Source organism: Triturus cristatus, chromosome 4_2 (assembly GCF_964204655.1).
Source record: "Triturus cristatus chromosome 4_2, aTriCri1.1, whole genome shotgun sequence".
Lineage (NCBI taxonomy): Eukaryota > Metazoa > Chordata > Amphibia > Caudata > Salamandridae > Triturus > Triturus cristatus.
This window is the reverse complement of record NC_140586.1, coordinates 592,416,587-592,443,207: the sequence shown is the minus strand read 5'-3', so window position 1 is coordinate 592,443,207 and position 26,621 is coordinate 592,416,587. Positions and strand designations below refer to the sequence as shown.

At 48.0% G+C, this 26,621-nt stretch overlaps 1 protein-coding gene across 1 annotated transcript in view; it reads left to right on the top strand.

Annotated features, from left to right (window-relative positions):
* MSH4 (mutS homolog 4) overlaps nucleotides 1-26,621 on the top strand; it is a 1,782,190-nt gene that overhangs the window by 301,122 nt on the left and 1,454,447 nt on the right. The window contains exon 6 of the mRNA XM_085599942.1: nucleotides 13,815-13,930. Within this exon, the coding sequence (XP_085456068.1) occupies nucleotides 13,815-13,930 (116 nt within the window). The remainder of the gene's footprint in view (nucleotides 1-13,814; nucleotides 13,931-26,621) is intronic.

The following is a 26,621-nucleotide window of genomic DNA, read 5'->3' as shown; positions in this document are numbered from 1 at the left end:
CTCCCCAGGAGAAGTTAACAATTGCCACACTATGGGAGGTAGTGGCATTGCTAGCGTTGGTCACTAGGTAATTCTCACCTAGTATGATCTGTCCAGGGTCCACAAAGGCAGGTGTCACCATTGTGACACTAGCCCCAGTGTCCCTGTAGGCCTGAGCCATGCTGTCATTGATAAAAGGAGTCTGTCTGTACTTGCCCAGGTTACTGGGGCCTACAGTAGAGGACAAAACTATGTCCCCATCACAGATCAGAACAGCCTGAGTAGGTATCCTGACTAGGCCAGAATCCTCCTCAGTTCCCAGGGTTAACCCTACTACACCCTTTTGCTGGGAACCACCACTTACAGCTGAACTAGGGGGTACAGTTGCCTTAGGGGCAATGGTGGCTGGGCGCTTATCCTTTTTGGTGCTTCACTAAACCAATGTGAGTTGGACTTACAATAGTTGCACCATGGTTTCTTTTGGCCATCTTTCTTTTTATCCTTTTTGGGACCACCCTCCCCCTGAGCCTTTTGGGGGCCTGGTGAAGACTTCTGGTCTTTTTGTTTCTGATCATTACCCTTCTGGTCTGCCTTTTTCTGATCACCGCCCTGGTTCTGGTTTTTCTGCTTAACTCTAGTCCTGACCCATCTATCTGCCTTCTTTCCCAATTATTGGGGAGAAGTCAGATCAGAATCATTCAGGTGTTGATGCAGTAGCTGGTTTTGACAGTTGTTAAGGATTTGTTCTCTCATGATCAAATTATACAATCCTGTATAGTCCTTAACCTTACTTCCCACTAGCCAGCCTTCCAGATCCTTAGTGGCACAATCTACAAAGTCAGTCCAGTCCTGAGTCTGTGTCTTCTGGGTATCCCTGAACAACAACCTGTATTGTTCAGTGGTTAGGCCAAACCCATCAATTATAGCACTCTTCAGGACAGTGTAATTGTCTGCATCCTCATCACTAACTGTGAGGAGCTTGTCTCTACCTTTCTCAGAGAAGGAGAGCCACAAGATAGCTGCCCACTGACTTTGGGGTACCTGCTGTACTTTGCAAGCCCTCTCCAAAGCAGTTATCCATTTGTGGATGTCATCCCCACACTTGTAGGGAGGGACAATCTTGCTCAGGTTTCTATTATCATAGTTCCTGTCTCTATCCTTAGGGATATTGCTGCCACCAGTGGGTTCTAACCCACTTAACTTTTGTTCTCTAGCCAGAGCAAGCTTCTCCTTGGCAAGGGCAAGTTCTTCCATCTCAATCCTTAGATTAGCTTCCCTCATTCTGGCTTCATGCTCTCTGGGGGGAAGTCATTCCCCAGTGAGAAGAGGCATTAGAGATGCTAGAGACATGGGAGTGGATGGATTCCCTTGAAGGGGATCTGTCTCTCCTGCTTCTCTGGTTAAGCCCACTTGGGGGTCTGTATGGGGGGACCCCATGCAAACTCCCATGTAAGCTTAGGTTAGCCTGGCTAAGTCTTCCTACTTGGCCCTGGCTGTCTACCTCCTCATCTGAAGTCCCATCTGACTCATCTGTAGCGGGTAGACCCTCCCCTGTACCTAGGGTACCAGCCTGTGAGGCCCTAAGAGCATCATATTCCTCTAGGATCTGCACTAGCTGAAGGAGGGTAGGGTTTGCACCCTGTTTTAAGTTTCTGGAGGTACACAATTGTCTCATCTCCTGAAAAGTTAGGGTATCATATCTAGAGGGGATCTTTCTCAGACCTGCCCCTCCTGAGAGAGAATCTCCTTGATCTCCTTCCAGAGACATGATCTAGTGAGGGTGTGGTGTGTGCACCTACCTACACTAGTTGTTTCTACTAAACCTCTCTAGTAGTTGTAGTCAGGGTGTGCTAGGCCCTTCAACCTACAACAACTAAGCCCAGTAGGACTTAAGTATTATAATCTATGTTATATGTACCTAAACAATATCTGTGTGATCTTTCAATTTAGTATCTCAAGATTACAATGGTATTACAACAGCAAGCTCAGATCCCAACCGCTGCTCACCAATGTGAGAAGTTGGCCTGATGTATGATGTCACTAGTTCTAGTGTACACCTTATATCAGTCCAAACAACCCTTATGGTGATTGTTTGTAAAGTCAACCTTATAGACCAGCTATCCTAGTGGTAGCATGGACAAGAGCAGTCTTAGGCTAAACTCTGAATGGCATGTGAAGCCAGCTGTGATACCATATATAATCCCTTGAATACCAAATGAAAGGACACCACAACAGATATATATATAAAATAAAGTGTATTTATTCTAGTCAAACCCTCAGCACTCTTTATGAGATTCGAGGTAAGTACAACACAGTCTTATTCAAGCATACATTAAGTCACACAGGTAAGTAATACAGTTAGGCCCTAGGGGCCACGCAAACCATATACTAAAGAAGTGGTATAAGGACCACTGTCACGGAAATAGGATAGGCCTAGGGAATCGCTGGGGCTACACTACACTACCAACAGTTAGGAAGTGGGAGGCCCACGGGATTCAGGTGCAGAGTGGAAACACTCACGCGTAATGTGTATAATCGATAGAAATAGGTTCTGAAATAAGCAGTTTTAGGACACTTCAGGAGTAGGTAGAAAGTCGAGACTCGGAAACTAGACCCTAGGATAGTCAATACCCTTGTGAGCACCGAAGTACCCAAGTTACCTAGCCCACGGGCTGCGGGTGCATAGGTGTGAACTTGCGTCGGGTTTCGTCGTGGACTTCTATGGATGCCTGAAGGAAAGTTGCTGACAGGCAGTCAGTGCAGAGTGTCCGGTGGATCCCAAGGCCGGGATCAAGAAGGAAGGGTACCTGCAAGCAGAAGGGACAGAGTCAAGGTCACTAGCCAGTGACCACGTGGAACCAGGAAGGAACCAGGCGATGTCGTGAAGATTGCAGGTGAAGAGGTGAAGCTTGTCGCAGCAGCCACGGGTACCAGGAGACGTCGAGGACGATCAGGACCAGGAGGCGAGCTGTCCCACGAAGGCTCTTGCTGTCAGCGGTGTCGAAGTTGAACTAGGACTCACCAAGCCTTGGCAAGCGGAACCCACGAAGAATGGAGGACTTGCTTCTGGTGCAGACCAGGAAGGTCTGGGGTGCGTCTCTTTTGCAGAGGAGCGGAAGCCAGTCTGGAGGAGCCAAACCAGCAGTGAAGATTCAAAGGTGTGTCGTCGCAAAGGCCGCTAGCCAACGGGCAAGCAACCGGACAGACGCGGCAAGCAGGAAAATGCAGAAGGGCCCCACGCAGGACTCGTGGAGTGTGGGGGGCTGATCTTCGGTGCAGATGGTGCTTGGGGTTGGGGCTTCTCAATCCCCGATGCACAACTTCGAGGGTACCTCAGAAGCTGCGCTGGAAGATACTCGCCACTTTTCCCAGGTAGCCGGTCCCACGTCTCTCGTCGCCTCCACGGATCTCAGCTCGGCTGTGGATGTGGATCAGGGTCGGAGAAGTCTGGAAGTCAGGGCTTTGGTCGGGCTCTGCAGTCGGTCCCTCGTAGCACTTCAGCAAAGCAAAGGGTAAGTCTCTTGATGGTGCCTGTTTGCACAGGGTAGCCACTCCTTGGCCACAAGGGAGATTCTTCAGTCTTCTTCTTTCGTCGAATGTCGAAGGTCCAGAGTTTCTGTTCAAGTTGCAGGTTCAGGATAATCTAATCTCCGGGGGCCCAGCTACCACACTTATACTAATCTGGGGGGCTGGGTTGCCTGCTAGGTCACGCCTTATGGGTGGGACCTGGGAGGGGGGTGGTTACACCCCCTTCCCATTGTCCAGTTTCGCGCCAGGACTGGGGCTGGAGTGCCCCAGCACCGGTTTGAACTGGACTATGCATGGGACACCTTGTGTGCCCCAGGCAATATCTCGTTTCTTTCATCCCTCCCTGCCCCAATACACTAAGGCCTGTCTGGGGTGGTGCTCGCACCTCCCAAGGCAGGAAACTTATTGTCCAAGCCTCCCGTGCCGGGATCACTCCCAGCAGCAGGAGGTCAGACTTGTGTCGTGGCAGCAGCATCCATTTTGTGATGCTGGGGCTCTGGTTAACTTTAACCGGGTAAGTAGGTTTCAACATGTCTTCTCCCTCTAGAAGGGAGGGATAATATCCTCATCCCCAGAAATGGGATGGGGGTATTATTCCAAAGTGTTAGACACCTTACACGACATGTTTTGATAAAGCCAAACCATAGTTACCATAACCGTTTAAGATTATAAGGCACTTTAAGAGTATATGGTAGGCTATATCATAGAACAGCTATAAGGACATGGTTCCGAAAGCTGCAGACAGGCTCAGTTCATGCTAGAGCACCATCTCACATGTTACCAAGCACTCTGCCTCCAGCATTGTTAAGGCATGCCATAGGAGTGGCTGATAGGTACACATGTGTCCATGTATAAGATAGGTATAGGAATACTACACCTAAGCAAGGGGTGATTACACGACCTTGCCCCAGCTGAGTGATCAGCCAGTTGTGTCATAATGGAAGGCCCGGCCAGGGGTGGCATAATACATGCTGCAGCCCCTGGTAGGCCTAGGGTACACCTATGCCCTGGGTACCTAAGGTACACTGTACAGGGGCCAATACGGTGATCCTATCCAAATGGGTTTTGCACCTAAAGTACATAGTATTAATTTAGAGAGAGAACAGCAGGGCTGTGGGTCTGATTAGCAGGCCCACAGCCACATCTAAGTCGAAAACCTGTAAAGCAAAAGCAAAAAGTGGGGGTGAACATAGAAAGCAGACCCTACTCTCCTACACCCAGTACCCAAACTTGGAGATTTTGCCTGCAACATCTGCAAAGAAGTGATCCTGAAATTAGAAAAAATCATTGCAGCACATGGGATCCAACAAGAAACATGCACTGACAAGGGACCTCCATTTCAGGGAAATCAATTTATCTTCATACTCCTCTTCGCACAGAATCAAACCTTGAAGAATCACTCATCAGTGGCCTTAGGTGAATGAAGAGGGAGAAAGGTTCATGCATACCCTCAATTAGGTTCTTTGTATATCTAAACTAAAGCACAATAACACAGAATGAGCAATTCATATGTCCCTCAGCGAACCCCCAAGCATCTACAAATAACAATAAGGCTGTTCAGCCATCAGGTAGGTAATTCCATACCTGTTCAAACCTCATGGACACCAAAGTTAAATTTCAGATGAGCACATCAGGAAACAGAGAATTGACAAGAATGCCCAAGTGAGTCAAAAGAGCAAACAAGCATTTACAATGCAATGGTCTCGGCAATATTATAGGTAGAGCTATTGGTATTGCTCATTATTTTTTTATCATTTTTGTACCCCTAAATAAATGGCATTGTCATTTCTATTGGCATTAGTTTTTTCTTTGCATATGTGATACCTATTGCATTAGCAGAGAGAGAGTGAGGTAGTGAGATAGAGAGAGCGTGAGGTATTGAGAGAGGTAGTGAGAGAGTGAGGTAGATAGAGAGTGAGGTAGTGAAAGAGTGAGTTAGTGAGTGAGGTATTTTCTGACGTAGTGAGATAGAAACAGTGAGTGATGTTGTGAGATGGCGAAAGATTGAGGTAATGAAAGAGAGAGTGAGGTAGTGAGGGATGTTGTGAGGTATTAAGATAGAAACAGAGTGATGTAGTGAAGTAGTGAGATAGAGTGATGTAGTGAAAGAGTGAGTGTAAGTGACTTTGTGTATTTGAGAGAGAGAGAGTGAGGTAGTGAGATAGAGTGAATTAGTGAGTTAGAAAGAGAGAGTGAATTTGCGAGGTAGTGAGAGAGTGATGTAGTGAAGTCTTGAGAGAGTGTGTTGTGATATAGTGAGGTAGTGAGAGTGAGATAGAAATAGATCATAATAGATGTTCTTATTACCTAAGGGCCATTTTATTGACATGGCTGGGATTCGAACCACTACCCCTAATAGGAGCTCCACTCAGTGACCTATTTTAGAGGTTTAAGAAAATACCTGATCATTTTCAACAGATTTAGGTCCGTTCCAGGCCTATTTTCACAGACCTGGTGACGAGAGGCACATTTGGCAGGCCCCGGCTGGAGGTGTGAAGCCCTTCTGCGTGCTGGGAAAGTGACACCTCCGCGGGGAGAGGAGGCCTGCCGTTCCTGCATGTGCCCCCGACGTGTGAACGCCGACGCCCCGGCTCACTTGTGCTACCCGTGTGAAGAGCATTTGTAAGAGACACACTTTTTCACGCCTGGCCAGATGGGCAGCTTCTGCCAGCCGTGGTTCCCAGGCCTGAGGGGAGGGAGAGGTGCGGTTTCATCCAGCAGCGATCGCGCTCTTCAGCGTGCTCCATTGTGGGGGCATGTGGACCGCACCTCTGTAGGACTCCAGACCCACGCTTGGATATTAGCAAAACATCTGCACTGCAACCTCGACATATGCACACAACCGAAGTCGTGCTGACAACACCGACCCAGAAGCCCGGGTGGAAATCATCAACAAAAAGTGATTTCCGGAAACACGTCACAATTTCCAAACGCCAGCACCAACTATGTTCCACAACGGCCCCTCGCGGCGGGATGCCTGACTTTCACCTTGTGGATACCCTGCTATCTCACAGGGGAATACCAGGACGGGTTCCCTAAGCAAGCGCCGGGAAACCCACTGCGGGTAGCTGTGCGCTATATAAGCTCAACTACATTTACACATTTACATTTACATTTGGTCCCACAGGGAGGGGTGGGGGTGATAGAGGTCTCAACAGCCGTCCCTGCCACGATTGGACGTACCAAGGGTTACAGATGTGAATAGTGCAGCAAACGCAGTAGCACCAGGACCCCCAGGTCTGTGAGTCCAATTGCCTCGATTTAAAGATGTAAGCAGTACCTAGCATACCTGCTGAGAGCCCCCTTAGGCCCAAGACTTATGCCATGCATATATGTTGGACGCCAGAACTCAGTAGCACGTCCATTTTGCATGGGCCACATGCACCAGAGCCCACTTGATGTTGAGCAAAGTAGTAACAGAATAAAACTACCTTCCTAAATCTGAGCAGAGTGCTTTTAATTCAAAGCCACTAGACAGCGACAGTTTGTAGATTTATATAGAGTGGCTCATCACCCGTGAGGGTGTCCAGGCGCTGTCCACGGGTATGGGGAAATTAAGTGATGTGCCCAGAATCACAGGATGTTGTGGCAGGACTCGAACCCGGGACCCCATCTCCCGAGTTGGCAGCTCTGCCCGCTGGCCACAACCTCCCCACAGGGGTCTCTTGTCTGTTCAGGGGTGTAGTAAGGGTGCCAAGGGTCACACTACACAAATAGGGAGAATAGCTCCCCAAACACTATGGTTGTATAGTAAAATACAGCCATAATTCGGTTGCTCCGAGGCGTAAATGCCTCTGCACCTGCTGCACTATTGTCGGCTAAGCCCCTGTGACTGGATATCTAAAAGTGCGCGCGTGCCCTGATCACTCGCCAGCTTTTCACTCGGTGTCCACAGCTGGACCTTCGCAGATTAGGAGATTAGGGCAGTGCTTTTCACTCTCCGAACCACCAGAGGGGGAAGAGGTTAGATTGAAAGCCCTCCCCGAAAACACCTGCTGGTCACTGACTATGGCCGCTTTTCCACCAAACCTCCCCCAAGCCAAGAACTCCCCAGTTTTCAAAGTGTCTTTTGGGATGAGGTGAAACTCGCCAAAAATAGGGTAACCAGGACCCACCTCACTGATGCACGAGGTCTGCCTGTCAAGGATAGATCTCACAGTAAATGAACGCTATTTACCCCTCTGCTGCGTTTAAAGGCGCCTAATAAATATTGCACCCTCCCCGCGCCCCCCACCCCCAACCACCCGCAGAGTTCCCGCACGCAAGCCCTCAAACCGGTTGGCCCGGCTGCGAAAGAGAGAGCAAACCCAACGGTTCTCGCCGTGTAGATTCTATCTCCTCTTTCCTAGACCCGCGGCAGACATTTTAATTACAGGCTGACGTTTTACGCTGTTCAGGGCGGGAAACGAGCAGGGAGCCCACAACCTCCTGAAAGCATGAATGCAGGAGGGAGGTGCAGGAACTCTGTAGGCCTCCCTGCTACCCTGCGGGGTCTGAAGGAAGATGGCACTTGGGACTGTTTTCGCTCTCCGGGAGACGCGCTCTGAAGCCCTTCGGGCGCCCCCGAGATGATCTATACACGCTGGGAACGCTGGACACGCTGGGACCACAGGAATAAGGCAGAGCAAAAGGCAAGCACACCACTGCCTTTCTCCGAGGCAAAGCAGAAATGCCTCGGAGAAACGCAGTGGCGGTTTCAGATTCGGGGGCGTGTTTCTTTTTCTCTCCTCTTGCCATTGGCAGGAGGAGAGAAAAACACGCCTAAAAAGGGCGTTGCTAAAAAGTGGAAAGAACACCAAAAAACACGCCCCCGAATCTGAAAAAGACGGAGCCTATTTGGAGGGACGGCTCTCTCCTCCAATAGCTGGCCTCCGTTTAGGAAGCCAGCCAATGGAGGAGAAGCTAAAAGAGAGGCGGGCTAAATAGCCACTCTAGAAAACATTAAATCTTCCGACTTCCGGTTCTGCCTTCGGCAGACCGGTAGTCCTCGACCTAAAAAACAGGAAAGCTACATCTTGTGAGGAGACAAAGTCTTCATGAGAGACAGATTCCCTGGCAGCAGATTCATAACCACATTGGAGCCTCTACTAAAGACAGTAGTTTTAAGAAATTGGACCAAGTTAACAGCTCAGGTGAATAGCACAACCATATCCAGAAATGTATTTAATATTAAGAAATTATAAGGGGCAAGTCATCAAGTCACCTTCTCAGTAAATGTGCCAACGATGGCTAGTGTAATGACCGAGCCTTGTTAATCAAATAGACTGGCTTGTGATAACATTAGCCAGCCTGCCTCTGAGACAAAAACAAACAAAAGCCAATATTGGCAGAGACCCAACTATGCACTAATGCAGGAATGCAAGGCCTTTGCAGTGAGACAGCTATTATGTAATCGCTGTCAGGATATCAATAAATATTTTCATTAATAAAAGAATAAAGCGTATGTTTTTATTTAGAACCACGATTTTGGAGCAATGTTGTGTCTGCAATATTCCATGGCATTCAGGGAGTTTGGTATAAATTCCCAAAGTATATCCACAATTTGGTTTTGTACTAGTTATGTCCAGTGGTCGAAGTACGTTAAAGAAAAGTATGGGAACTGTAATACTGCGTGCAAATGGGTGGCGAAGGGAATGAGAGTGAGGGCGGCGCAAAAGTGTGTCTAAAACAACTAAATATTTTGTCCTTTTTTCAGTCTCTCACCTTTAGGGTAACTACAAATAAAATAATGCACAGGTTAATTGAAAATTAAATGCAAGTTATGTTAATCGGTGGGAAATGCGCTGTCATACATTATGAAACCTTTATTAGTTAATGCACTGCGCCACAGAAACGAATCCTGGGTGGTGCAGTGGAGAATAGTGACTTCTGTTTGTTTAGTGCTACAAGGTCCCAGTTTGTGACAGAAAGCGCTATGAACATGTATGTCATTATTTTATTCTTGCATTACACACAGTATAGAATAGGCTGTTACAAAATGTGCATAAAGGTTTTAAGATTAAAAAAAGTGTTTCCAAAGTATAGATTTTAGTAACACCTAGACTGTACGTAGTGCAATTTTTAAAAACATTTTTTATGGGGCAGAGACGGAGAGGCCACTAACACATAACAGACTGGGGTGCAGGGATAGAAACCAACTCTAGTGTTTCGGAGGCTACTCCAAGGTATGGGCCCGATATTTTATTTATAACGTGGCAAGGCCTCTGTGAGCTGCCCCCTAATTGTACTTTGCTTTGCTTTTGATGACTTGTGTTCTTATTCAACTGCTTAATAAAAAAGAAGTTTAAAAAAATACTTTTTATAACTGTTTTTTAAAAGCACGTACTTCACAGCTTAGGTGGTCGCTCCATTACTGTATGTCTCAAGAAGAATAAATGTTGGTCATCAGGAAGCAAGTTTTTTTATAACTGTCTTTTAAAAGCATGCACTTCACAGCTCAGCTGGTAACTCCTTTACAATACCTCAGAAAAAGGATAAATGTGTGTCATCATGAAGCTTCAAGGGATTCCACTAATTAAAGCCAATACCGGCGTCCAAGCACCCTTTACATTTGCAGATTGACCAGCTACGCAGCACATTTACATTTCTTTTAGGGAAGCAGGCACCCTGGCAAGAAAGCTTCTATAGCTGTCTACCTCGCCTCAGTTCACATTTCAGGAGACTCCATACCTGACATTTCAGCTGAAGCATTTCAACAGTCAGAACCAACCGTCCTTTTCACAAAAAGTAGTGGACCTGTTTTTCTAAAATTAAATAAGTATGGGCACGTTGTGCTCCTCAGATCACGCCCCCCCCCCCCCATTGACCACTGGTGATATCACAAAGAGCATTAATAAACTGTTGCATATGCAAGCAGTGAGTCGGTTACTATTTTACTATCCGGTTCTTGGACTGTTACTGTGAGTGACTTTCACTACCTGAGTCTCACTCATGCTAAATTCACAGTAAGTGAACTGAGAGTGCTAATCAGCAATATTTGCCTTTTACGATAAGGCGCTGCTGCACAGCTAGGGTAAGAGACTTTGAGCTATATATGCATGAACACATCAGCTTAAATGTGCGGGCTGCACTTGTGAGACTACAGTCTTGTGCAGCCTGCTATCTGTGCACAGGTAGCTCGTTGCAGAAGGAACCCTTCAGAGATTGGTACTGACCTGGTGTAGGCCATATAATGTAAGTGGGTATTCACAATGGCGGTCTGAAGTGCTTATTGAAGGTCTTTGGTGCTTACACTGTATTAAAAATAATAGGAGAAATCTGCATTAAAGTGCAGTTTTGCTCCACATAGGCCTACAAGGTCCAGCAAGGTACAAATCTAAGGGTAAGCCTGCACCCAGAGCATAGGTTGACATTTTCTAACAAATTATCTAAACTCCGTAGAACCCTTTAAGATTTGTCATATTTCTTTGGCTCTTCTCATAATCAGATTCCAGGGATATGTCCCTCCTACTGTGCTAAGGTAATTACTCTGCTCTCCAGTTCAAGGTTTAAAGTCTGCCCATACATTAGAGCCATTAACAGTGCTTGACCCAATTCCTGGGACGGGAAAGGGTGGGGAGGAAATCTGCATTTGTTAATTAGCTTATCACACTGCACCTGAGCCCGTAGAAAGAAATGAAGAACACCGAACCTTCGGAGCTAACATAGGAGGGGATCACCTTTAAAGTTTGGTGGGAAGGGATCAGGCAGCTGTTTCAGCTAGGGGTGGAGCTGATGTACACAGAGAAGCTCTTTCCACAGACAACCTGCAGTCACCATATTGGACTGCCCCAAAATACTGTGCAGGAGGGTTGGATGGAGGTGGAGTGATAATGTGGCATCCTAGGATTGTCCATGGTGCCTGGCTTCTAGGACTTTCCACCCACACTTAAAATCCCCTGCACAAGGGAGAGACAGATGAGAAGACACTGAACCTGGGAGCGACAGCAGCAAAAAAATGCCGAGCTGGAAGGGTGAAACCACCTGATGCTGTGTAAGGATGGACTTTGGGACTTTGACTCCAGCTGACCCCAGGACTAGGATTGGTCTCTCCAGGTCCAGTGATGCAGCCACTTGAGGAACAGTGGGGGGGGTTATGGACCTACTGGGGGCGGGGATAGTTCCCCTGGAGCTTAACTAGACTTGCCCTTGACTCCGCTGCTTACACATAGATGCCCTACAAGACAGCCAGGAGACCACGGATCCTGGGGTGTGTGAGAAGGCGGATGTTCTGCTTGCTGGCTGTGTAGGGACTAAGGAAAATGCACCACAAGCATGAGAGTGCATCTGTAGAGCTTTCAGAGGACAGGTCTTGCGGAGAGAGGACTGGAATCTAGCTCCTCATTAAAAGTACCCTTTTAGAGGCCAGGAGGCCTAAGAATAAGGCTCCTTGTAATCAGGGCTGGCCACCGGGAGCCAAATGTGCCCAAGATCATGTACATCGGCCCTATTGCACGCAAGATACAGCCTCATCCTGTGAGTGGACCAGGCAGAGAACAAACTGTGTAGTTCTATCAATATTTTCCCCTGGGGGGCAAGTCCCCAAGTGCTGTCACATCCTTATTTTATTTAATTTTGTTTAGGGCAAGGACATGCTAAGGGCCTCCTCCTGGAGCATGGCTGCAGACCAGGGGACACTATTCCCTGAGGACCGGCGCAAGTAAAGATGTCCCGGGGACCACATCTCTCCGGGACAAGGAAGGCCAAGGAGAGAAAAAGGGCTTGTGGGGGACTCACTTGCTCCAGTGGCTGGTGTACCACACGCTAAAACTCCCACCTGCGGTCCAGAGGAGCACTGATTTTGCCTCCTGCCAAGTGGTGCACAAAGAGAATGCTGGCTCTGGGGCTGCAGATGTTGGGTGGTACCAGGGCACCCACAAAGAAAAAAATGAAAGAAAAAGGTTATTTAATATTCGTGTCCCCGACCAACGGCGTGCCCGATCAGCCCCAGGCGATTTTCACTTTTGCCTTGTGGTGCCCTAGGGAGGGTCAGAGGCACCACAAACCTCTTACAAGAGTGTCATAGGGGCTGCAAAGGTGCAGCAGCTACCCTGTCCCCCAGAAATGTATTACAAAACCTCATCCTAAGTCTCCCAGGGGCTACATTAATGTGCCTGGAAGCGGTTTGTCTTGATTTTAAGTACTTCTGTAGCCTGTACTTTTGTACAGATGCTCTGGAGTGCAGGGACCCCTCTTGGTTGGTTTTAAAGCTTTAGTAGCAGTGTAATAGGTGTGCAAGAAAGACTTTGGGAAACATGTTTTGAACATAATACTTTATTAATAATATTAATGTTAAGAATGCAAGGTCTAACAATATTACCCCCTATTAACTTAAGTGTTTTGTTACAACATGTAATGCCTGTTAGTATTATTGCCACTGATTTGAATAGTGTTACAGTGTTAACATATGAAATGTGGCTGCTTTTATTAATGTGATGAAACCCTGAAAAAGCCAGTAGGTCTGCCCTACTAATAGTGACAACTTATATTGTGATACTGCATCTAGTATAGGTGGAGGTAATTGTGGTTATAGGGATCAGGGCCCACTAGGGGTGTAATGCGATATGAGTGTGTTACCCATGGTACTTGTTTCTACCTGATTGTATATATTTGTAATTTAATGCTTAGTATTTAATACTGTGTGTAATAAAAACACTGACTGCACATTAATTTATTGAAAGTTGTTGAGTGCTAGAGAATTGAGATTTCCAGCCCACATCAGCTTCCTTGATAGTCCTTGGACCGCTCTGCTCTTCTACCCTGAGAGAGTCAAGTGGTACAGTGGGGTACTTGGCTCTCAGGAAAAAGACACTTCTGAAAGTATTAATTTTGAAGGACTTACATTCTTTGCAACTAATAACCCAGTTTCCTACACTGTCCTCTCCTCCTATCTAATAACTATTTTCCTGTGTGGCACTGGAACTTTTCTCACTTACATCGCTCTACCTCTGGATCTATGCTGTTTCCCTGCACCCAGCACTGATTACCTCTTGGATCCTGTGCTATTCCCTTGTATCCTCAGTGGCTCACCCTCGTACCATATATTGTTGCCTGCTCTCATACCCTGTGCTGATCCCCTTTGTGCACCCTATGCTGATTCCCCTCCTGCACCATCAGCTATTCCCCGTCTTTCACCTGGCGCTATTCCCAACTGTGTGCTTTCATAATTGTGTATTATATATACCAGTCAAAATAATTGAAAGTGAACTGATTGGTTTATTCTGTTGTCGATCTGTAGGAGTTTGAAAAGTTCTGATAATAAACCTGACAAAGATATGAAAACATGGCTCTAAACTATTTGTTGGATGCTTTTGTTTTTCTTCCTACAGAATGTGACCTTCACTACGGTGCAAAGAAGATATTTTAATGAAACCAAGGGGTTAGAATCAATTGAACAATTGTGTACACCTGAATTCAGCACTGTCATAATGGAGGTTCAGTCTAAGTATGCCAAATAAGGAAATATTTTTGTCATTGTCTTCCTTATATGCTACTATAAATTTAAATAGTTCCTGTGTGATGAGGAAAAAGAAACTATATTAAATTGTGATGTGTATTATCTTCTTGCTTCCCCATCATTCATACTAATACAAGAATGTGCAATAATACCAATTTATCCAGTATTGGGGTATCTTTCATAGATTCACATGCCTGAATCATTCCCCGTCGCCGAGGCGGGAGTCCCACGGTAAATATAAAAGTAGTGCCAAGAGTAAATAATAGTAGTAGGCTAAAAGAAAAAGCCTAAGGCCTCAGTCTTAGTAGCCTATCTACATCATTATAGAAAAAAGAACCAAAGATTGGTCCCAGCCAATCAGCTGCCAGCACCCTCCAGAACCTTCCCAGCAGAGGCAGTTCTCCTCAGATTTTCACCGCACGTCGTGTGTGAAGGGAGTCTCCCTGAGCTCTGCTCAGTTTCTTCAGCTATTACTACTTTTTGGATCATCCATGATCATACTTCATTTCTCTGACCCTATTAAGGCAGTAATATCGCAGAGAGGCAGGAAACAAGGTAATAGACTACGAAATATGTCTAACCTTTCTTCAATAACTCTCACGTTCTGAGAGATGAGGCTATTATTGGGACTACAGAGACTTTCATCTGTCATTTCTGATGAGAACAACGAGGATTCCTTCACCTCACAGGAGAGGTCAAAGGGAGAAGTCGCGCCAGGAGCCTCCAGAGGGCGCGCAAAAAAGCCATAAAGACCTACCTTGAGTCTTGATAGGCACTTCTCACAGAGAGAGAGGCAAGTGGGAAAAACTTCCTCAGTGGCTTATCTTACAACTCCCTTTTCATCCCTACATCAGGGAAATCTGTTTAACCTGACATTAAGGAGTCTATTACAAAACTCCATGTCTAATATTACTGCCTCACCAATATTGACCTCATCTACGATGGCCTCGTCTATGATGGGCCTCCTATGATGGTCATCTACGATGGTCATCTACGACTGCCTCATCTACTACGGTCGTCTACGACGGCCTCATCTACGACGGTCGTCTACGATGGCTTCATCTACGAGGGTCGTCTACGACGGCCTCATCTACGACGGTCGTCGACGACGGCCTCATCTACGACGGTCATCGACGACGGCCTCATCTACGACGGTCGTCGACGAAGGTCGTCGACGACGGCCTCATCTACGATGGCGGCCCCATCTACGACGGTCGTCGACGACGGCCTCATCTACGACGGTCGTCGACGACGGCCTCATCTACGACGGGCGTCGACGACGGCCTCATCTACGACGGTCGTCGACGACGGCCTCATCTACGGCGGCCTCATCTATGATGGTCTCACCCACGAATGGCCTCATCTACGATGGCCTCCTCTACAATGAGATTGCCCAGGACAGCCTCATCTCGAAGAAAAAATCATCATACGATTGCCTCATCTAGGACTGCCTCATTTACAGATGGCCTCACCTATGATTACCTCATCTATGATGGTATTGTCTATGACCATCGTCTACAACAGCCTCATCATGTATGGATGGCCTCATCTACGAATGGCCTCATCTACGAATGGCCTCATCTACGAATGGCCTCATCAACGAATGGCCTCATCTACGAATGGTCTCATCTACGAATGGCCTCATCTACGAATGGCCTCATCCACAAATGGCCATCATAGGACTGCCTCATCTAGGATTGCCTCATCTATGATTGCCTCATCTACGGATGGCCTCATCTACGGATGGCCTCACCTATGATTGCCTCATCTATGATGGCATTGTCTATGACGGTCGTCTACAACAGCCTCATCTATGATGGTTGTTCAGGACGGTCATCTATGTCAGTCATAAGCTTTTATTCGATATGCAAGATATCTTGTAAGCACATAAAAATACAATAGACACATAAAAATCACAGTTACAAGAAGCCAGTATGAAATACTTAAGAATATAAAAAAGGGCATAAATTTCCCATAATAAATTACCTAAAAAAAGAATTAAACAGCTACTGACAGTCTCTTGCAGCGAATAAGCCAGGACCACTTTAAAAATTTCGCAATACCACACACAAGAAGGGGGGAAGTGTCCGTAGTTAAAATACGCAGGGCTTCAAGGTGGCTACGTGTGCCCATATTGCGACAGAGGGGTTTCAACCAGACACCCCTGGGCCTTGCATAATCCGGGCAAACAAATAAAACGTGTGCAATAGTCTCAGCCTTGCTAGGGCAACACGCACAATTGGGAGAAATGCGGGGCACAGGTGACCAACTCGATACCAATGCACCTAGGGGGAGGCATCCAACTCTGAATTTGAAATAAAGGGCTCGGTCATAGGGGAGAGTTATCAAGTCCAGGTAGGGTTCAAAAGCCACAGTGTCTTTAATTTGCAAAAAGGCGACAGTCGACTTGCAGTGGTTAGAGGTTGTATTTAACCGCTCCGCACACCAGTTCCAATAATGCGCCTTGACAACTTCTTTTGTGGGGGCTGAACGTGATGACCAGCAGCCTCCTAGACCGACATTCTCCAAAAGCTTTTTGGTATCTCTAAGCCACTTTATTTTTGCCCAGCCCCCCAAACTCATAATTTCTCCCAAGGCATCAGCATAAGATTTCAATTCTTCACCCCTCCAGATTCTTGTCCATAACAAGAGCGGGCGAAGTTGGGCCTGGTCTTTAATATTTTTGCAGCCCATGTCCAACCGGACAGGTACGGAAGGAGTACTCAGGGGGACGGAGATAAGGGATTTTAGTAACTTACTCTCCGCTGTCTCAAGATCTTTCAAACACCAGTGGCCCCACAGTTCTGCCCCATACAAGGCTGATGACACTACTTTAGCCTTGTAAATGTCAACTACTGGGGTGAGTGATCTTCTTGGGGAGGCCCTGAACTCCCTCATAAGGGCACCTCCCATTCTCCTGTGACTGAGGACCATTTTGTCAATATGACTAGCCCAGGACATCCTATCCGTAATCCGGATGCCAAGGTAGTCGAATTCGGCTACTTTCTCTAGGGGGGTCGAATTTAGAGTCGGAGGGCGGCCCAGTTTCTTTGGAGGATTTAGGACTAAATATTTTGTTTTATCCACATTTATTGTTAATCCTCTTGCATCACAGAACTCCTGAAATCGTGTTAATAATTTCTGGAGACCTTGAGGGGTCTTCGAAATCAGGAGCGTGTCGTCCGCAAATAGCAGGGTGGGGATCCGGACTCCACCGAGACAGGGGGCGTCGGCTGGTTCTTGCTGGAGATGTTTTACCACCCCATTCACATAAAGTGAAAATAGGGTTGGTGCCAAGACACAGCCCTGCCTTACGCCCCTAGAGACTGGAATCTTCTCGGTAAGTTCACCGTTTTTACCCCAGCGGACCTGGGCAAAGGTATGGGCGTGAAGACTGATAAGAAGTGACAAGATGTAAGGGGGTAAGCCCAGTTCGAGAAGTACCCTCCAAAGATCTTCTCGGGGGACTAGGTCAAAGGCAGTTTTCAGGTCTATAAAGGCCAGATAAAGGCTGCCCTTGCCCAGTTCCACCACCTTCCACCCCAGTAATACCAGCCTAAACACCTGCTCAATTGTCCCCATTCCGACCCGAAAACCTGCCTGAAAGTCTGAAAGAATTTTATTCTCCTCCACCCAATGGAGAATCCTTCCAAGGATAGCTTTACCTGCTATCTTTTGGGTGGAGTCGATCAGACTTATGGGTCGGTAATTACCTGGAGCTTCCCTGCACCCTTTTTTATAAACTGGGACCACCACCGCCCCTTTCCAGGATTCAGGTACTGCCCCTCCCATCATGATGTCATTAAGTAGCGCTGCTATGACCCGTGCCCATTCCACTGGGTATGCCCTCATAAGGTCTCCCGGGAGGCCATCGGGACCCGCAGCCTTGCGTGGGGCTACCCACCCTATAACCCCCTCAAGTTCTAGCGGAGTAAAAAGGTCGTAGGCATGAGGTTCAATTATATGCGTAAGAGCCATCCCCGCATTACAATCCCCATCTGGAGGGAGGTATAAAGACCCACAGTGCTTTACCCAGCTTTGTGGCGAGATGTTACAGGGTCTCATAAGTGCATCGGGGTTTTTCCGTGCACTTATAAGTTTCCAAAATGCCCTTGGGTCTCTACTTTTGCTGGCCTGGAGCAGGTCATCCCAATATTTATCTTCCCACTCCCTCCTGGCTAGTTTAAGAGAGTTATTGTAGGCCCTCCTTGCTTCCTGTATCTCCAGACGGGACTTAGCTTTGATCGCCTCAACTAACTTAGCCTTAAGGACCCTACATGGTTGGGAATACCAACCATCGGGGGGTTTTTTAGAGAGTTTATTACCCAATTTATTATGATGAAGAGTAAAGACATTAGTCAAGGCATCTGTCAGGGAGACAAAGAGCCCACTCGCTCTGCCCACACCTTCCGAGGATGTTCCAAGGTTTAATACTGTATGGTTTAGGAGAGATTTTATTTCTTCTACCTTCCCCTCTGATAAAACCAGTTTGGCCCATTTAATTCGCCTACCACAAAGGGAGACTTCCGATACCTCAGGTGGTGCTGCTACTTGGTTTATAAAGTCCTTACTTAAGTGGCGCCACCACTGAGCCATACTTAAAGAAAGCAGGTTGTGGTCGCTTTCAACCGAGGGGACCACCTGCATGTCCCTTACATAGGGCCAAAGACACACGTCTACTAAAAGATAATCTAACCTAGAGGTATGTCCGGGCCTATTATACGTGTGTGCGCCCAGCCTATCCGAGGGTGTCCTCCCATTAGCAGCCCTTAGATTGAATTCAAGGCTCAGGGAGTATAACTGAAGCGCCACTTCTGACCACCTCTTGATCGGTGGGATTTCCAGAGCCGGAATCCCCCACCTAGTGTCCTCCTCCTCTTGGTCGAGGGAGACGTCCGAACCCAAAGGCTCGAACGTACAGTTCATATCACCTGCAACCAAAGTACAAGACTTATATGGGGTGTTGTTTAACAAAGTCTCGAGTAAAGATATTACGGGAGACTTTCTCCCGCCCACGGTTCCCCGGGCATAAACATTATAAACGTTTAAAACAACTCTCCCCCTTTGGTCTATTAAGGTTATGTTTTGAATGTCAGGAGAACCTGTGGGGAAATCCATAATTCTGCAATCAAGAGATGCCGCAGCCCAGATAAGGAGGCCACCGGCTGGGCGCCCCCTCCCTGAAGTTGAGACATGCGCAGGGGAGAAATAGGAGGAAAAACCCACCCTGTGGACCGGTACACAACTCCATGTCTCTTGAAAGAGGCACAGAGAGTGCTCGTCAACCTGCGTAGCAAAGTCAGCCAGGGGCAGCTTTCCTGCAATCCCCGCGACATTCCAGCTGAAAACCTTAAAGGCAAGGTCCGTCACAGCCGGAGTGCTGCAGGGCACCGGAATGTCCCCGCCTGTAGAGCTCCTTGGGAAACCGTGAGGAGAGCAAGGGTCTTGCAAGGTGGGTATAAGATCACCTATCCCACTTGTAGGCTTACTTTTGCTAAGTGATAATATTTCCACTGAATCTACTCTCTGCCCAACTTCCAGTCAAATGGGTCCCGCTGAACACAAATGTTTCTCCCTGGTGTCCCCTGAAACCCCATTCCTATTCTGGTCAAGAACAGGGGGACTTGAGCCTCGACCGGTAGCGTCAATGATTTGCCTGGGGTAAAAGAAGGAAAGATCTACCACTTTAACCCCCAGGACCCCCATATTAGGAACAGGGGTACAAATCGATGGTACCACTCTTGGATCTTGGAAATTTACAATTATACAGTCCCCCTCCTGAGTTTTTTCTCCGTGTCCAACCCAGTCCACTCTACGGACACTCAATATAATGCCGTCCACACCTAGCGGGATTGGCTTATTTGCCTTTAGCCAGTGGATACACTTATTCTTAAGTGATTGATGATTTTCCCACTGGCCGTCCTTTAAAGGAGGCACATTAACCATGACTGCCGCAAAGGGTTGACAGTCTGGTGGAAGGTTTACTGGGGGAATTTGTCGCACTTGTTTACTAGAGGCAGGTGAAAGGGTTGATCTAGTGGTAGGATAGGGGACGGACCTAAGGGATTTCTCTAAGGCTAACCTGCTAGAGTTGGTACAAGCCCCTTGTTTTTTAGGAATTTCCATTATGCCACTCACTACCTGTGGCTGCTTCTGTCGAGGAGACTTAGGCTTATTATTATCGGGCACTATCTGAGTTTGAGGACCCTTTTGCTGAAGTCCTGCTTTGGGACTTGGAATGGGTGTGGAAGCTATGGTAGATGGACTATTAGAAGCTCCCTTCTCACAACATAGTGGATGCTTAGAAGCTCGCTGAGATGAAGGCACGTTTCCAGTTGCAACCAGGTTCTTAGCTTCGGTCACTCTACTTGTTTGTTTAACCGCTACTTTAAGTGAGTGAAAGCTGTCAAGGGTTGATTGCTCGAGTTTGTCGATCCTATCCCCAAGGCCTTTAACTTGAGTTAGCAACGGGTTCAAGAGTCTATAGACCTTCTCAAGAATATTTTCTACCGTTGCTAAGTCCGTAAACTTTAAAAGTTTCGCACTATTTGGGCCAGAGTGTGGCTCCTCAGGAGAGTTTACAACATCCCCAGGAATGGCCAGTTTATTCACTACAGCTTTGGCCCTTGGAGTTCTCATACCCACTCCAAAAGGCTTTCTTAAATTTTGATAAAGCGCGGCCTGACTAGCTGGGCAGCCCCTTTTACGTTTACGAACCTTTTTGCTTATGGGCCTATTCTCCTGTCTAATGATGGTTGTTTGGGAATTATTGGGGGACCTAACTAACTCCCCTTCTGGTAATCCCAAGAGCGTGGTGGACGAACATAAAGGTTCCACGACAGTAGTGGCTTCACTTGGGACATTGATGGATGATGATGCAATCAGTTTACCAAGACCATCCGGCTCCATGGTGCCGATTGGAACAAGAGCAGCCAAACTTTCTAGCCTGCCTATATTTTGTTCAATGTCAACCAACTGGGGTGGGTTTGAGGAAGTACCAAAAACACTGGGCGCAGTATCGCCCTGGAACTGGGTACTTGCAGTTAATAGTGATGATTGAGCATCGCCCCCCAGGGATGAACGTCTCGAAGGGAGGTAGACCTCAGATAAACGCCGCTCAGACATTGCAATCTCCTTATCAATCACCGCCGCCACCCTGGTAATGAAGCGGTCCATAGTTCCAATAATGGGGCTTGCTACATTAGGCCCCCTTCCGCCTTCATTCCTTAACAGTTTACCAGAACGGGTAGACATAGTTTAGTGGGTACGAAACCGGAATATGTACTCACAGGTCTAGCAGAAACAAGGGACGTGGCCCAGCCCAGCCTCCTTCTGCCTCTGACGGCCTCAGACGGCCCGCCCTTTGCCCGGGCTTAGCCCGGCGCAGACCCGCGCGCGTCCCGCGAAGCGGGAGACGCGAGTTGATTAAATACTGGCCCCGGTGTCAGGTGGGCCGGTCCTCGGCAATCGGCGCTGCCCCTCAGGCTCCTGGGGCTGGTAGTTCAGCTGGTTTCACGGTGCACTGTCCCAATGCGGACGCTGCGTCTCCCGCGAAGCGGGAGACGCGAGTTGATTAAATACTGGCCCCGGTGTCAGGTGGGCCGGTCCTCGGCAATCGGCGCTGCCCCTCAGGCTCCTGGGGCTGGTAGTTCAGCTGGTTTCACGGTGCACTGTCCCAATGCGGACGCTGCGTCTCCCGCGAAGCGGGAGACGCGAGTTGATTAAATACTGGCCCCGGTGTCAGGTGGGCCGGTCCTCGGCAATCGGCGCTGCCCCTCAGGCTCCTGGGGCTGGTAGTTTAGCTGGTTTCACGGTGCACTGTCCCAATGCGGACGCTGCGTCTCCCGCGAAGCGGGAGACGCGAGTTGATTAAATACTGGCCCCATCTGCAATAAGCTCGCCTACATACCCATGTCTACGACAGCAAAGTCTACGATGAGTTAGTCTACGATGGCCAGGAAGATCTCGAGTGTGGTACCTATACTAGACTACATCTATTCCAGCAGTGTTTCCGCGCATAGAAAATAAATACTGTGCACCTGCTAAAAGCCCATACTGTCTAATGGGTCACCCTCGGCCAGCTTCAATAATTTTACAGGCCGCCCAACAGTGATCTAAAATCCCGCAACGCCTATCACCACACAAGGAGGGACATCGTCTGGACCTTATAGGCAAAAAATTCTCTACCATGGCAGCGACCTCTATTAGAGCTGCCAATCCTCTAGCCATAATCGGCTGTTATGACCGTCAAATGTGGTCAGACACGGCGAGTCTCATTGACCTCATTCCTGAGGACCGAAGGCAGAAAGCAAGAAAGATTCTGTTGGAAGGAGAACGTGCCGCATCTGAAACTATAGATGCGCCTTGGACATAGTGAACACCAACTTCCGTCAGCTAGCAGGGGCTGCAGTGTTTGGACACCAGGGATGGCTTAAAGTCACAACTTTCAAACCTGAGGGGCAATCAAAGGTTCTAGACATGGCCTATGATGAAGAGGTTTTTGGTTTGGTGAACATATTGATGAAACCCTCTTAGCTATAAAAATTAACACGGATACTGCAGGATCATTAGGCACCCTTTAATACGGATGCAGATCTTTCGGAGGAGCGAGAGGACATGGTTTTTTCGTCAAGAGGAGGATACCAAAACCAACAGAATAGGCAGTATCAATCCCAGTACAGCCTTACAGCCAGACATCATGCCGTCGATAGTCTACCGCTAGTTTCTCCCGTCAGGGTGGTCGAAAGAGATCGCAGTATCAAGGGCGAGACGCTAACAGGAAGCAGTGATCTCCATAGGGGACCAACCATTTTACCCTTCTTACCCGTGGGCCAGAAGATATCAGCTTTGTTCACAAGTGGCAGGAAATTACATCAGACCAATGGGTTCTAGACCTAGTAACCAATGGCCACACCCTGGAATTCATCAAACAGCCACCTATTACTCTGCCCAGGGGTCCCCCTCGTCGTCATGAGATTTTGAGTGGTTTAAACAAAGGCGATTTTATGGCTTCTCTGGATATGGAAAATGCGTATTTCCACATACCTATCCACCCCAAACATCACAAATATCTTCGCTTTCAAGTGCCTTGCGCCCATTATCAGTTCAAAGTGCTCCTGTTTGGGCTGAAATTGGCACCAAGAACCTTCACGAAGTGCTTGGCACCAGTGGCAGCAGCATTGCGATCTTGAGGAATACAAGTGTTCCCTTATCTAGACGATTGGCTGCTCAAAGGTCCTTCAGAACATGAAACCAAGATTGCCACAGCAGAATGTATCCTTCTCTTCTCTTCTCTGAGGCTGTTTCTCAACGACAGCAAATCAGTTACGTCCTCTCCAAGTCATGTTTTTTTCTCGGAGCAAGGTTAAGCACGGTCCAATGCAACACATTCTTGTCACTTGGTCGCCAACTGCATCTTCAAAAATTGGCAAGGTTAATTTGAAAAAAAAAAGAAAAAAAAAATAAGAAGGCCAGTTTCAGTCCGAATGTTCGCTTCGCTCCTGAGGATGTGCTCTTCAACGATACATCTCATACCCTTGGTACGGCTCAAAATGCGACCTCTTCAGGAGGAACCGCAACTTCAATGGCAACAAGCCATGGATTCGTTTGACGATACTGTAGGAGAGTAGGGTCTGCTTTCTATGTTCACCCCCACTTTTGGCTTTTGCTTTACTGGTTTTCGACTTAGATGTGGCTGTGGGCCTGCTAATCAGACCCACAGCCCTGCTGTTCTCTCTCTAAATTGATACTATGTACTTTAGGTACATAACCCATTTGGATAGGATCACCTTATTGGTCCCTGTACAGTGTACCTTAGGTACCCAGGGCATAGTGTGTACCCAAGGCCTACCAGGGGATGCAGCATGTATTATGCCACCCCTGGCCGGGCCTTCCATTATGACACAACTGGCTGATCACTCAGCTGGGGCAAGGTCGTGTAATCACCCCTTGCTTAGGTGTAGTATTCCTATACCTAACTTACATATAGACACATGTGTACCTATCAGCCACTCCTATGGCAGGCCTTAACAATCCTGGAGGCAGAGTGCTTGGTAACATGTGAGATGGTGCTCTAGCATGAGCTGAGCCTGTCTGCAGCTTTCGGAACCATGTCCTTATAGCTGTTCTATGATATAGCCTACCATATACTCTTAAAGTGCCTTATAATCTTAAACGGTTATGGTAATTATGGTTTGGCTTTATCAAAACATGTCGTGTAAGGTGTCTAACACTTTGGAATAATACCCCCATCCCATTTCTGGGGATGAGGATATTATCCCTCCCTTCTAGAGGGAGAAGACATGTTGTAACCTACTTACCCGGTTAAAGTTAACCAGAGCCCCAGCATCACAAAATGGATGCTGCTGCCACAGACACTAGTCTGACCTCCTGCTGCTGGGAGTGATCCCGGCAAGGGAGGCTTGGACAATAGGTTTCCTGCCTTGGGAGGTGCGAGCACCACAGACAGGCCTTAGTGTTTTGGGGCAGGGAGGGATGAAAAGAATGAGACATGCCTGGGGCACACAAGGTGTCCCGTGCATAGTCCAGTTCAAACCGGTGCTGGGGCACTCCAGCCCCAGTCCTGGCGCGAAACTGGACAAAGGGAAGGGGGTGTAACCACCCCCCTCCCAGGTCCCACCCATAAGGCGTGACCTAGCAGGTAACCCAGCCCCCCAGATTAGTATAAGAGTGGTAGCTGGGCCCCAGGAGATTAAATTATCCTGAACCTGCAACTTGAACAGAAACTCTGGACCTTCGACATTCGACGAAAGAAGAAGACTGAAGAATCTCCCTTGTGGCCAAGGAGTGGCTACCCTGTGCAAACAGGCACCATCAAGAGACTACCCTTTGCTTTGCTGAAGTTCTACGAGGGACTGACTGCAGAGCCCCACCAGAGCCTTGACTTCCAGACTTCTCCGACCCTGATCCACATCCACAGCCGAGCTGAGATCCGTGGAGGCGACGGGAGACGTGGGACCGGCTACCTGGGAAAAGTGGCTAGTATCTTCCAGCGCAGCTTCTGAGGCACCCTCGAAGTTGTGCACCGGGGATTGAGAAGCCCCAACCCCAAGCACCATCTGCACCGAAGATCAGCCCCCCCACACTCCACGAGTCCTGCGTGGGGCCCTTCTGCATTTTCCTGCTTGCCGCGCCTGTCCGGTTGCGTGCCCGTTGGCTAGTGGCCTTTGTGACGACGCATCCTGAAATCTTCTCTGCTGGTTTGGCTCCTCCAGACTGGCTCCCGCTTCCTTGCAAAATAGAAGCACCCCAGACCTTCCTGGTCTGCACCAGAAGCAAGTCCTCCGTTCTTCGTGGGTTCCGCTTGCCAAGGCTTGGTGAGTCCTAGTTCGACTTCGACGCCGCCGACAGCAAGAGCCTTCGTGGGACAGCTCGCCTCCTGGTCCTGGTCGTCCTCGACATCTCCTGGTCCCCGTGGCTGCAGCGACAAGCTTCACCTTCACCTGCAATCTTCACGACATCGCCTGGTTCCTTCCTGGTTCCACGTGGTCACTGGCTAGTGACCTTGACTCTGTCCCTTCTGCTTGCAGGTCTCCTCTCTTCTTGATCCCAGCCTTGGGATCCACCGGACACTCTTCACTGACTGCCTGTCAGCAACTTTCCTTCAGGCATCCATAGAAGTCCACGACGAAACCCGACGCAAGTTCACACCTATGCACCCGCAGCCCGTGGGCTAGGTAACTTGGGTACTTCGGTGCTCACAAGGGTAGTGACTATCCTAGGGTCTAGTTTCCGAGTCTCGACTCTCTAGCTGCTTCATAAGTGTCCTTAAACTGTTAATTTCTAACTGCTAGTAATTCTATCGACTTTTACGCATTACGCGTGAGTGTTTCCACTCTGCACCTGAATCTCGTGGACCTCCCACTTCCTAACTGTTGCTAGTGTAGTGTAGCCCCAGCGATTCCCTAGGCCTAGGCCTAGGCCTATCCTATTTCCGTGACAGTGGTCCTTATACCACTTCTTTAGTATATGGTTTGCGTGGCCCCTAGGGCCTAACTGTATTACTTACCTGTGTGACTTAATGTATGCTTAAATATGACTGTGTTGTACTTACCTCTAATCTCATAAAGAGTGCTGAGGGTTTGACTAGAATAAATACACTTTATTTTATATATATATCTGTTGTGGTGTCCTTTCATTTGGTATTCAAGGGATTATATATGGTATCACAGCTGGCTTCACATGCCATTCAGAGTTTAGCCTAAGACTGCTCTTGTCCATGCTACCACTAGGATAGCTGGTCTATAAGGTTGACCTTACCACCAATCACCTTTAGGGTTGTTTTGTGCTGATATAAGGTGTACACTAGAATTAGTGACATCATACATCAGGCCAACTTCTCACAGATACCATCAAGGTCACACCGCACATGATAAATTCTCTACATTGGTGGTCGCAGACAGAGAATTTAACCCAGGGTCTCACGTTCCTACAGACCATTCCAGATTTCGTTTTAACGACCGATACCTCCATGGAAGGATGGGGAGGTCATCTGCAGGATTTGATCTCAAAGATAAAAACAACAGCAGATCAACAGGCTGAGCTTCGCGCCGTTTTTTCTGTTTTCTCCAAGCATTCCTCCCGAGGATTAAGGGTTCGTCGGTGCTAGTCCGGACTGGCAATACCATCAGCATGTATTATATCAACAAACAAGGAGGAT